Here is a 12,849-nt window from a genome sequence, read left to right on the forward strand (position 1 = left end):
GGTCTTATCCAGGAGAATGCCATACGTGATATTCTTTCGTGCATTTGTGTATAAACATGTGTACATACTCCATTATATTGGTGCATTTCTTAGTCTTATAGTTATATCAAATATCAATGTAATACAAACAGTTGATAAAAATATGAGTTGTGTCAAGACAAAACCAACATATGGGTTTGCGATCAGCATGGATCTAGACCAGCCTGCGCATCCGAGCAGTCTGATCAGGATCCATGAAGTGTACTATCTGTTTTTCTATTTGTAATAATGTTTGTAAGCGAACAGGATGGATCAGACTGCGCCAACCCATTATGTTGGTTTTGTCGTGACGCGGCTCACATATGAATTATGATAGTATGTAATGTATTCAACAAAATTGCTGTTTATGATTACTTTATCTGCATCCATTAAATAATAATTATATTGAGTTCATGCAGACTATATATACTAGTAATTTAAACAACATTTTAAGTGGTATATGATGATTGTGTATTTTTGTTATTTCAGGTTCGCAGTCACTGGATGTTGTACTTTTGTGAATTCTTGCATCTAAAAGTTCCACTATTGGATGGACACTCTTCACGTCAAGCAAACAGTGAAAAGCTTGCTGTGCACAAAAGACATGGTTTAGGGAAACATTCAATGAATGGCCAGTTTAGTTAAAAGGAATTTTAAAGAAAATCAATACAAGATTTCTATGTACTTATGAACTGAACATTTCATTATTGCATTTCAGTATTGTTCAAAAAGGCCCCTGACAGTCACATACATCTGAGTTTGAACCGAGTTGAAAGAGTTTCTCTTATTAAATAATCCACTATTTAAAGCATCACATGAAACTATAAAATTGAACATTTTTATATTTATAATATGTTAATGATTCCATATGAAATGTGTAGTATACATGTATGTGCTGAGAACAAGATAATAGAAACAATCAGTAAATAAATTAATAAATAAAAAATTGCATAGTAATGCGCTTTGTTGTTGCACCCATATAAATTATTCACCAGTTACTTAAATGCTGGCATTATTATTATGAAACAAGACCTTGCTTCAAAGTCTTTACTGGCTTAGACCACAGTAATGTATACAAAGGTGACAAAACTTCCCTGCGAACTGGTATTGTCTAGTCATCAGATAATTCTTCTCTATATGTCGACACTTTATTAGTTACATATAATTTGACCCTATATAAATTGTTGTTTACAAATATAACTTTGCCTAGCGTCTCAGATTATACAGAGGATATTTGTTTAGTTCAGTGTAAGATCTGGATATATTGAACCCAAGTGGCTGATGCTACAAATGAAATATGATAATTTTCATATCACAAGATGAAAATAAATCCTGTATTTACAGATAAAACTTGAATTTTCTGTTTATTTATACTTTTAATCACTTTAGACATGACAAATTGATAAACTTCAACTTAAATGTTGTGTATTGGCTGAATTTAGAGAAAGCTAGCCAGATAAGACACCAGTTGAAATACAGAAAACATGTTTCATTGCAGTGAAAATTACTTTCAGTGAAAATGCAGTAAATAAAATTACACATATATTTCATCATTATTTCTCAATATTTCATTTATAAGTATACGATAAATTTCGATCTTGCACGAAACTAATCAAATTTTCTTTTTATTATATGCTAAGAAATGTTTAAAAAGACATTTTAACCTAATACTAAATGAAAAGCACGACAATTAATAATACAAAGAGATGTCATTTACCATGTCACATCATTGAGTACTGTGCACGCTGGTATTTAACTGAATATAACAGGATTGAAAAATATCAAATTGATAATTTGTGAAATACCAGTTTTTAGCTCAACTATTCGAATAATATGGAGAGCTATTGCATTCGCTTTGGCGTCTGTGTTGGTTAAAGTTTTTTGTAAAGTCAAATATCTAAATTATTGCTTGAGATATTTAATTGAAAGTTACAATACTTATTTATGGTGAAAATTTAAATCAGATTGACAAGTTGGATAACTTTGCCTACAATATTTACAGAATTATGCCCTTTTTATAAATTTTAAACTTAAAAATTTTGGTTAAAGGAAAAAGGTCTTGAGAACTATCAAAGATATTTATTTGAAACTTTACACATGTACTTAGGGTCATAATTGAAGGTCACATCTCAAGATCCATTACTCTGCCATGGGTTTTGACTGAATTATGCTCCCTTTTGTAATAAAAAAATCTCCTTTTCTTGGTTAAATTTTACATGCAAGTTTTGCATATCTCTGCAACTATTAAAGATACAAACTTGAAACATGATCACTGAACAGCACTCATATCTGTGTCATGTATTTAGACTGATTTATCTCACCCTATTTTACTTAAGCATTCCTTCCTATTGTTAAGCATATATCAAATAATATTGCATACAACTTCCCAATATCTATGAAAAGAGGAATTATATGAAGCATCTTAGAATAATTAATAATGTTTCTCATCAATCATGCATGAAATAGAAAATTTAAAAATAAATAAAATTATAACATTTAAGCTTTCTAAACAAATGACAAACAGACTATGTTAAAACCTTGTCAAACATAAATGTGATAAATAGATACAGATTGGACAAAGAAGGGATTAATTATTTAGAAAGAATTTTGCAAAACAAGATTACTCCCCTGGCAAGAAGGAATAATAGCCTGTCTGTGAGAGACAAAATTTTGATTACTTTAAGATATTTGGCTACGGGACCGATTCAGCTAAACGATGCTGATATTCATGGGGTTAGTCAACCAACTGTAAGCAGAGTCATCAATGAAGTAATATCTGCATTAAGCAGTCCAGACATTGTTAGTAGTTTTATTCAGTTTCCAATAGATCCAGATCAACTGAGGAAAAATCAACAGGAATTTTATGGTTTGGCAAGGTTTCCTAAAGTAGTTGGAGTTATAGACTGCACTCATGTAAGAGTAAGGGCACCTTCAATGAATGAGGAGCAGTATGTGAACAGAAAGGGTTTTCATTCCCTTAATGTGCAGCTTGTCTTTGACCCTTTTGACCGCATCATAGATGTTGTGTCAAAATGGCCTGGTTCTGTACACGACAGTAGAATTCTGCAGCAAAGTGGTCTCTTCACTATATTTGAAGGTGGACATATGCCTGCTGGACAATACTACCTTCTAGGAGACTCAGGCTACCCATCTAAGAGATGGCTTCTTACACCTTTCCTTAATCCACAGCCTGGTAGTGAAAGTTCATATAACAGGTAAATATACTGGATTATTTAAATATTATAATTTTATTTCTTAGTAGCTTTGAATTGAAGCCAGAAACATAGTTTAATATAAGACAATAATTATTTTTTTTTATATTTAAATCATTCTGAAAACAAAGATATATATTCATGTTGAATGTAATGATATCATACATAAAAATAATGATGTTATGGTGTCCTATTCTTGAAAGTTATAATTTCTATATAAAGATAACATTCAATTTAAATGAAAGTTCAGTATGTTATAATTAAAGTAATTGTTCAATTTGCATTGACAATCCAGAAGTCATAAAATTACAAGAGCCAAGGTCGAACGTGGTATAGGACAGTTGAAGAGGAGATTCAGTGTGTTGCATGGAGAAATTGCATTTTCACCTGAAAAAGTTTGCAAGTATGGACTTTTAACCACATTTATAATAAGAAAGTATTGAATCTAATATCTTTTGAAAACAGTCTAGAAAATTCACTCAAATGCATTTTTATTAGGCCAAGTTAACATTTTCTTATTTGGCTATTAATTACAAGGATAAACAAGAATTTATGAACAAATAGTTTTGACTTACTTCTGGTTTTAATCTACAGACATAAAAAGCCTAAACTTCAATATTTGAACAATGTCATAATATATATATTTAACATATATGCATAACAATTTCTTGCAACAAATTTGTACCTTAAAACAATTGTGAAGTAGCTACCTGAAAATTAATCATATATATCTCATAAACTGCCAGATTTGATTCAAACCCATGAGACAGTAATATTTATACATTTGATCATAGTTTTATGAACAATAAATTGACTTTTTTTTAAATTTTTCACCTGTAAATATGATTGCTGTAATAAAAATTGGTGGTAAAAATGTTTAAATGTTATAATGCCATACATAAATGGTTCTTGGCAATATAACCCTCTGTTATATAACAGCTTTCAATATAAATGTATAATATATAAAAAGTCTACATAACTTTAAACAATAAAATTATAGGCCTTTGACCAAGAACTAGAATTTAAGAACTATAAACAACATGCCGTAAACAATGTCCCTATCAAAGTCAAGATTCTTACATTTATTCTTTTTTAAAAGTAATTATATTAACATTACTACTATTATTTGAAGAAAAAAAAAAAGCATTTTCACCAAAATAAGGGGCATGTTTTTTTTATTAATGAATTTGATGTTTTGCATAAAGTATGACTGTATATGAACAGATGTAAGCAATATACACCTTATCACTAAAATTGCATGTCAACCAATTAAAAACCTAATAATTAAAAACATATTTATGTAATTACTATAAAAGATACTTAAAACTGTTATGAGTAGTATGTTAATTTAGTAAATCAAAAATCAGGTAAGGATGAACCAAAGACAGACTTTTTGGGAAAAAAAAGTTTAAATTTAACTCTTGTCCTATGTCTATTATACAGGGTAGTCCTTGCATGTGCTGTGTGTCACAATATCTGTAAGAAGCTTAACATCCAGATGCCATCACAAGATGATACAAATGATGATAATGATGATGACACTTCCCCTCAAGATTTTACATGTAATGGGAACCATGCTGCTTTTCTCAATGGTTTGAGATTCAGGGATTATGTAGTACACACATACTTTTAAACTTGTAAGTAATTATATTGACAATTTTTATCATAACAAGAGCCACTGTTGTTTTGTCCAAGTATGAAGATAACACATATATCAATAACCAAGTTAAAGCCAAATTACAACAAAAAATAGTGAAAATTAAATAATTTTACTTTCAAAAATTTTTTAAGTTCTTAGTTTGTATCATAGAAATGTGTTAATTATTGCTGTCCAGTAAGGAAATTATGTTTATACAACAGATAATCAAAAGATAACATTTTTTCAGGATGAATAATAATGTTTCACAAATGTTTCAACTTTTCTCTATCTTAAATAAATTTGTTGGAAAAGTTCCAAATTATTTAAAAGTGATCTCAGGAAAAAATGTCTAGAAAAGTACAGACAGACAGATTGTCAGACACTCTGATGGTAAATCTTTAGACATCCCTGGTTCTCACCAGAATATAACATTTTCAAAAGCAAAGTTTTTAAAGTAAAGGGGAGATAACTCTTGAAAAAAATGCTAGACTTATGAACATTGTCATACATAATGTGAGTGTAACAGAGAAAAATTGTGGTCAGTTTAAACACAAATGCCCAGGTGCTTGTCAGTAACTAAATTAAAAAAAATGTTTACACAGACCAACTGACAGATGGACGGAGAGAATAACCTAAAGTCCCGTCCAGTTAATAGAAAGGGAACTAACAATTAATACATGCACATGTGAATGTATAAAAATCCATAGTTTTTATTGTTCTATTTTGGAGAAGTATTTAATTTGAAGTTCTAGCTTCTTCTTTTTCAGCTGTCTTGTGTGTTTACATTCTGGACACTGGCACTTAATGCAGGAAATTGATGTCATGCTTCGTTTGGTTGTTGTATGTAGTGGAACCTCTAACAATTCATTACTGTCAGTAAAGTTGTCAGGAAACACAAATTCTGTAATTCTGTAAGATATTGATCAAAGGAGTTCAGATGGACTGAATGATGTAAACCTGTTTTAGACATTTATGTTGCACTTGATAAATGAATCTTATGTCTAAGAATATAAGAATGTTTATTTTCCCTGTGTTTAAAAGAGACTGCTGTAGTAAATTTTAAATTTCAAACATGTAAAATAACTGAATGGCAATTGTTTGAATTTATATCATTTCCACATCTCATATTTTTAAAATAAATTTAATTTCATGCATTTTATTGGACAGTGATTTTTTTCTTCACATTAAAATTACAATTAATATATATTTATTACTGTAGTCAGGCAGACTATATTTTATTAAAATGTGGATGGACAAATTGTACCACACCTAAATAGAAATAGCAACTGGAATCAACACTGTTGCAATTATTGCAATTGTAAAAATTGGCTTCTTTAAGAGAAGCAAGTAAATATATAAATAATAATAAATAATAATAAAAGCATAAACATTTTGAGAAATTTTATAGAATTATCTTTTAAAACTGTTAGTGTGACTTCTTGAAGAGGAATGCATGATGTTAATATATAATACAGAATAAACCAGCAAAAAATGTCTGAATTTGATTTTTAGAAAGCATGAAATAAAGAGTAAAAATGTTTGCATAACATGTAAGACCTAAAATATTTTATCTGGTGTTCACTCTTATGATATGATACCTATTCCAATCTGAATTGCAAAACAAACAAATGTACAATATGAATTATAAGCATTTAAAATTGAATACATTACATTTCATTTTCTTCTGTTGTTTTAGTCTGTGCTGTCTCCCGTGCCAGTCTAAAAAGATAAAGGGGATATAGTCATTCAAAAGTAATGTTACTTTCTAACAAACAGTTTGTGCAGAAAAATCAAAATTTAAATGTTTATAAACATTCAAATGGAACATTACTTACTAACAGTAAATTTTTTTAATGCAGTCAATCAAAAAGTAAATATTTATATATTTGAAAATGACTGCAAATTGGTTTGAGTTGATTTGAAAAAAAAAATCTACCCTGTCCAATTGTTCATTGTTGTATGTACATGACATTTATAAATTTCTAGCCTCGTGAAAGAATTTTTGTCTAAAGCTAATATAAAAGTGAAGATAAGTAAATTATCACCATTATCTTTTTTTGTATACTAATAAAAATTGTGTAACTAAACAACAATTAACTTTAAAGAAGAAGGAATGATTAATGTTTAATTTCATTTTACACTTGACTTGTCTTTAACTTACTTGATTTGTTGTTGATAAATTTAGCATTTGATAGCTCATCATTTAAGTCACTTGATTAAACAATATCTCTTGTTAGTAACAAGTCTAAGCTATAAATTTTGTAGTTGGAGACATGTACAATTTAAGTTTTGTAATATAATATAAATATTAAATTATTATATTAAAAATCACCTTTCAAGCATGATCAATGAAGTGTCATTTTTGGAAGAGCCAGGAACTCCTACTATATTTTCCGAAGCTCTTCCAATAACATCCATTATGGCTTCTGTCACAGCAGATAATGTTCCTGGGCATGGTCCACCACCTGAAAGTTTATTTAAAATGTCAGTGTGCAATATGACCCTAATATGTCCCAATTTGAATTGTCACAATGGAAAAACAAAAAGAATTTCACCACAACTGATTTTTAAACAAAAAAAAACCAAAACATTTTTGTGCTTAAATATATTAAATTTATTAAACAAATAAACATTCTGTCATCCCTATCAATCAATAAAAAAGGAAAAAATAAGCACTAAGTCTTCCAATTTTTAGATACAGAAAAAATAATTATGGTACAAATTTTGTTAAGAGACTGAAAAAGCAATAAAGCAGGTTTACACTTAGAATTGGTGCAAATATGCACATTGTTTATATTTTTTTATTTTAAAGGCCCATTATGCCTCTGAAATGCTATCTTTTTTTTCCTGAAAATCTTTTGAATTTTTGTATCTTGTGTGTTTTCAAAGTAATACTTATTTGCCATAAACATGGACTATTTTATGAATCTATAGTTCTGTTGGCAATCGGTATTATTGTAGTGTATAAGTATTTTGTATGGAAGTCAAAATGCTACTTGATTTACATTTTGCTATCTTTATGACACATTACTGCATGTTCGGGGAGTGCTACTTTTTTCATTTGTTAAACATCTAGCATGCTCTAAATCTACTATTAAACACATGTTTGACATTTCTAAAGAATAAGAGGGATAATGTGCCTTTAAGGCATAGATAATGGAGTTAGTCATGTTGAACATAACACTACTGTAATTTAGAATAATAAAACATGATATACATGTATATAATATAAATATATATAACCTGTCAGAGACTGTTCTCTTTGGAAGTCTTGGTACTTGCTTCTGTGAGTTTGAACCAGATTATCCCATTTTTTTATCAAATCCTCACATTGCCTGCTGACCTCTGCCATACTGTTGAATTTCTCTGATATTAAGGTCCAGTTTTTCTTTTTCGATGAGGATGTTATGCCTGGATAAAGATAAGAAAACTATAGTTACTTAATGAATCTGATTGATCATGAAATCCTTTCTACCATCATTTGCACTCTACCTCTGCTCTTGCATGTACAGAAGTATTACAAGTTCCTTGCAAAAGTGAAGAAAAATAGTACTGGTAAACTGCTTGACAGCTTGCCCAGGAATGATGTGGTGGCTGAACCGACTCCTATGGTAAATTCAATGTGGCTTTAACTGCTGTGATTTGGAGTGAAAACCAACAACACCATCATGTTTTTTAGCTTAGGTACTATACCTACTCTGATCTGTACTTCAAGGCTTAGCCTTGGAACCATAAAATGGACTTAGTCCTCAAAAAACAAACATTTACATTTATCGTAATCAACTAAAATACATGTATCTCAGAAGTAGATTCTATATTCTAAATTAAATAATAACTAGAGTTGTTCTTAATAGAAATAAATATCATTTAATTAGTATACATCTTACAGGGCTACAGATAACATTTTGTGTATATTGGGTAATTACCCCTTATTTTGTGATCTATTGGGTTTTTTCTATTTTCTTTGAGTTATTTCTGTATTTTTTACCCTACCCCCTCTAACCAATTTGGGTTATAAAGTACAAGTTCATGCATTTTACCCAAAATTTTTGAGTTGCCTTATATAATTTAAAGATTAAAACAGTCTGAAACAGTATGATCTGCCTGATGTACGCGTTAAGTAATAATTTTCGTCATTACGCACCAGTTCAAATGTAGTTTGTATAAATAAGAATTGAACCAATTCATTTACTTTTTCTTACCCTTAGTTATTATTTCTATTGGGTTTTTTAGACATTTTAATTGGGTAATAACGCAAATATGCATGTTATCTGCAGCCCTGATCTTAAATTATAAATGATGGGGACTAATCTCAAATAATAAAAGCAATTTGATTGAAATTGTATTTCTTAGTTGTGGTTGCTTAGTCCATCATCTTTATAGTGACTGATACAAATCTACTGATCCCTGAGAATTTACTCCTCTTGTAAATTTGTGATTGCTTCCAGTTATGAATTTATTATACTATATATTTAACTAAATTTTACTTGCCATGGGCTAGTGCTAAATTTGATGACTGTTGTTTGGTCTCCATATAATGAAAGCATTGATTCTAATAGAACCTGACCACTATTAAAATATTATTAGTATTAGAAATGCAACATGTTAATATGTATAAAATGTTATTCAGATAACAGTTGGACCCTGTCATATTACCTCTTTTAATTTTCAATGAAAAATGACGGCTAGTCAATACGATTTAACTTCAAGTATGCATGGACTAGCCTTACTACAGCTGTATATACCTTTACCTGTCCTTCTTCTGAGCATTTAAGCCAAGATGGCTTGTATGTTCCTGCTATACAGTATTATCAAAGATAACTTCAGTAAAAGTCACTTGTATTAAATCTTTTACTTAGCCAGCTCCGGTTGAGGTCAAAACACTTTCATTGAGAGCAATGTTTTCATCTAAATTATTACACTGGTCAATGCATCTAATAGGAAATATATTTCTCTTAGGTGTTTTATTCACACTTGGTTTAAATAGCTGGATGTACATGTATGTCCGCGTGTACAGTTGGGTATACAGTTATCATTGAAACACAAAAGATTTATCCGGGTCAACATTATCAAGCCACTTAATTATATAATAACTTACGGGTAATTTCATACTACTTACAGAAATGATTTTTTTTTGGAATCAGTTTTAAACAGAAGTTAAGGGACGCGTTTTTTATTCTCTTAAAACAACTGGTAATGGTCATAACTTATGTAAACAATTCAAGTTATCTCCCTTCAACTCCCGCCATCTGTCAAATGTGACATTTCATGGTAATATTGGCAAAATACTTACTACTGTTAAACTTGTGACGAATGTACTGGTAGTTCGTCAAATTCTCGTTCAAACCGGATGACTGCCCCATGATATTGGCCAATAAAACGCAGTCATTCGCCGAAAAATTGGCGTTTCGGCGTTTCTTTACGTCTGCTACCTCCGCCATGTTGAATGAGACGCTGCGCGCGCATAATTCTCATTTCCGTTACTATTTTAAGCGATGGAAAAACCAGAATAGCCTGGCAACGTACTTAAGAATTTTCTCAAACGAAATAAGAAAATTCTTAACCTTAAGAAAAATTTTAGCTAAGAAATTACTTAAGTAGCTTTTTAAGTACTATTTAAGGATAAGAAATATCTTATCTTTAGTTAAGGAAAATATCACGTAAGGATAAGAAAAATCTTAAGATGTATATTGAATACGGGCCCAGGTGTGTAAATTGGATTAAAATTGTCAAGTGTTTTTTTAGTCAGATTTATCGCTATTTCCGAGCAAGTGCTTGTCGCTAATATCAGGTGTCAAGCGTTTTTCATGAGTTATATATTTTGTAAACTCTATACAAAAATCGTATTTCAGAGAGCCATGAGTCGAATTTATAGAAAGCTGAAATTGTTATAATTGTGTTTACAATGTATATAGTTGTGGCCGCGTTTCCCAGTTTGCGAATTTACCATTAAAACGGATCATTTCATTATGAAGCTGTTGTTTTCCTCAAGTTTTTATTTAAACAGCGATTCAGATTATAAAAACAAATAAGTTTCAATTCCTTTTTACTGTACTATTTAGTTCAATTTATTAAACCTTTGCATAACAAGAATGCTGGTAGTCAAGTACGCTTACATGTAACAATTTGAACGCAAGAAGTCCTATCAATTTATGTCTAAGTACATGATTTCTCGTGTTCTTTTATACATGGGCAAAATATAGTACTTGCTATTAAAGAGATATGTTTTTGATATAAGTATAATCATTATGGTCCAGCTAAGTTATTTAGAGATAAATAACTAATTAATCTATTGTCAATTTCAGCTGTTAAGATATGTAAAAAGGCTTTTACTGCTTGTGATTAAAGTTGGACGGAAACGTTTTGTTATAAAACTTTGAATACTAGTTGGCAAACTATGTATCAGTTATGAATATTTATATTGTATCGCTTTAAGTTGTCAAAAAAAGGTTTTATTTACAGTTTTTACACAGATATAATTACAATCTGTTTGAAACATGTTGTCCTTAAAATGAAACATTTAAGTGGAATCTTTTTAAATGATAACCTAATGATTTAAAAATGTATCAAGTTGAAGTAAAACTGTTTGATGTGAATATAATTGAACATTTAAACAAATAGTTATCGGAGCAAAATATTTGAGTTCTCTATATTAGAAAAAATATTTTATGTGAATTTGGACGGCTTTAACCTGTATGTTGATGACAATGCTGCTGGCTTGTTATTAATTAAGATTAATTACGAAAATCTTGTTAATCATGATCACAAGTATACGTTTGTTAAAAAACATATGTCCTTCATCCGTGATATCTAACGTTGCAAATTGTCAGGAACTACCCACTTTTGAAAAATAACATGATAAAACGAAGAAAAAACACAAAAAGGTAAAGCATGATAAGAACACCAAATATCGAGATTAAATAAAGAAGAACAGTTATAAAATCGCATGACTTTCCATTTAGCTTTGAGCGAAAATGTTATAAAATAAATAATGCTTATTTAGCAAAGGACACAACCTTTGAGATAAAAAAAAAACAATTCATTACTATATCTTAGAAATGGCAATAATAAAAAGAGTGTTTAATTTACGTAATCTTCATTTCTTGCCTGAATTATTTAGTGTTGCGGTTAATATTTTAATCAAATCAAATAGAAGCACATTCATTTATCTATAATAAGCTATATGAAAACTTTATTTATGGTATCATAGTAAAAAATGTATTTTCTTAAACTATCGAGTGAAGTTTTTAAGGGCGTGGAGTGTAGCTTGGACTTAACAGTACCGCCCTTTTCTCAATCTTAATGTCTGTTTTAGAATACCTTTCAATGTTTTCCTGAAATATTTTTCTTTCTGTATCATTTGATTTTCTAACTTATGAGACCATAAAGAAATACTGATTGTCGTGAAGAAAATATGATAATATTCACACATTAAGATAAAAGAACATGTCTTAAAAGGATGTGTATCTTTCTAGATTTTATAGTTTTTCTCATTAAAAAAAATTGATGCGTTGTCATTCTTGTGGAATGATATAGGTCTTGGAACATTCTCAAAGGAAAACCTATCCTCTTTTTCCAAAATAAGATTTGATGAATATGATTAAACTCCCATTCAGCCTGAAAAAATGTTCTTGTTTTATTACTCAGAAGCCTTTTGTTTTGTTATGTTCTGTTACAATTTCAAGAAAAAAATCATTGCCCTTTTGCACGAAACAAGGCTTCATTTAACATGTATTAAGTTTAGACTGTGTAAATAATGTGTATATATTTCCTGTTTATCAAGTGCTCGTAATAAGAACTGGGATGAACCCAAAAGCAATGCCGATGGAAATCGCTGATATTTTAACGTGAAAATTGTTCGAGATATATTTTTTTCTTTAAATATGCCATTAGATTTTTGTCATGTTTACAATTATAGATGGTCGTATTAATGTAATAAATTAACACGATTTCATATCTTATTTCCTTAGTTTAGAAGTG

The 12,849-nt window shown here is 29.7% G+C and overlaps 2 protein-coding genes across 2 annotated transcripts; one reads left to right on the plus strand and one right to left on the minus strand.

The window, feature by feature from the left end:
• Positions 1-1,537: 1,537 nt before the first annotated feature.
• On the plus strand, positions 1,538-5,772 carry LOC132735104 (putative nuclease HARBI1). Its single transcript, XM_060722009.1, has 5 exons — positions 1,538-1,542; positions 2,583-3,233; positions 3,526-3,633; positions 4,674-4,867; positions 5,637-5,772. The coding sequence occupies exons 1-4, from the start codon at positions 1,538-1,540 to the stop codon at positions 4,861-4,863; spliced, it is 954 nt and encodes a 317-aa protein (XP_060577992.1). The 3' UTR covers positions 4,864-4,867; positions 5,637-5,772.
• On the minus strand, positions 4,842-10,569 carry LOC132735106 (uncharacterized). Its single transcript, XM_060722010.1, has 5 exons — positions 10,163-10,569; positions 8,113-8,280; positions 7,202-7,334; positions 6,541-6,588; positions 4,842-5,778 (listed from the first exon to the last, which is right to left on the minus strand). Exons 1-5 carry the CDS (start codon positions 10,308-10,310, stop codon positions 5,580-5,582), a joined length of 696 nt encoding a protein of 231 aa, XP_060577993.1. The 5' UTR covers positions 10,311-10,569; the 3' UTR covers positions 4,842-5,579.
• Between the last annotated feature and the right edge of the window lie 2,280 nt (positions 10,570-12,849).

The sequence above is a fragment of the Ruditapes philippinarum genome, unplaced genomic scaffold, assembly GCF_026571515.1.
Source record: "Ruditapes philippinarum isolate M1 unplaced genomic scaffold, ASM2657151v2 ctg1037_1_1_1_1, whole genome shotgun sequence".
In the NCBI taxonomy this organism is placed as follows: Eukaryota; Metazoa; Mollusca; class Bivalvia; order Venerida; family Veneridae; genus Ruditapes; species Ruditapes philippinarum.

Coding starts and splice junctions, on each gene's coding strand:
- LOC132735106 (XM_060722010.1), bottom strand. CDS start 10,310: ATGGCGGAGGTAGCAGACGTAAAGAAACGCCGAAACGCCAATTTTTCG. Junction 8,281..10,162: donor TCGTCACAAGTTTAACAGTA/GTAAGTATTTTG, acceptor ATCTTTATCCAG/GCATAACATCCTCATCGAAA. Junction 7,335..8,112: donor AAGAGAACAGTCTCTGACAG/GTTATATATATT, acceptor ATAAACTTTCAG/GTGGTGGACCATGCCCAGGA.
- LOC132735104 (XM_060722009.1), top strand. Junction 3,234..3,525: donor AGTGAAAGTTCATATAACAG/GTAAATATACTG, acceptor TTGACAATCCAG/AAGTCATAAAATTACAAGAG. Junction 3,634..4,673: donor TCACCTGAAAAAGTTTGCAA/GTATGGACTTTT, acceptor TCTATTATACAG/GGTAGTCCTTGCATGTGCTG.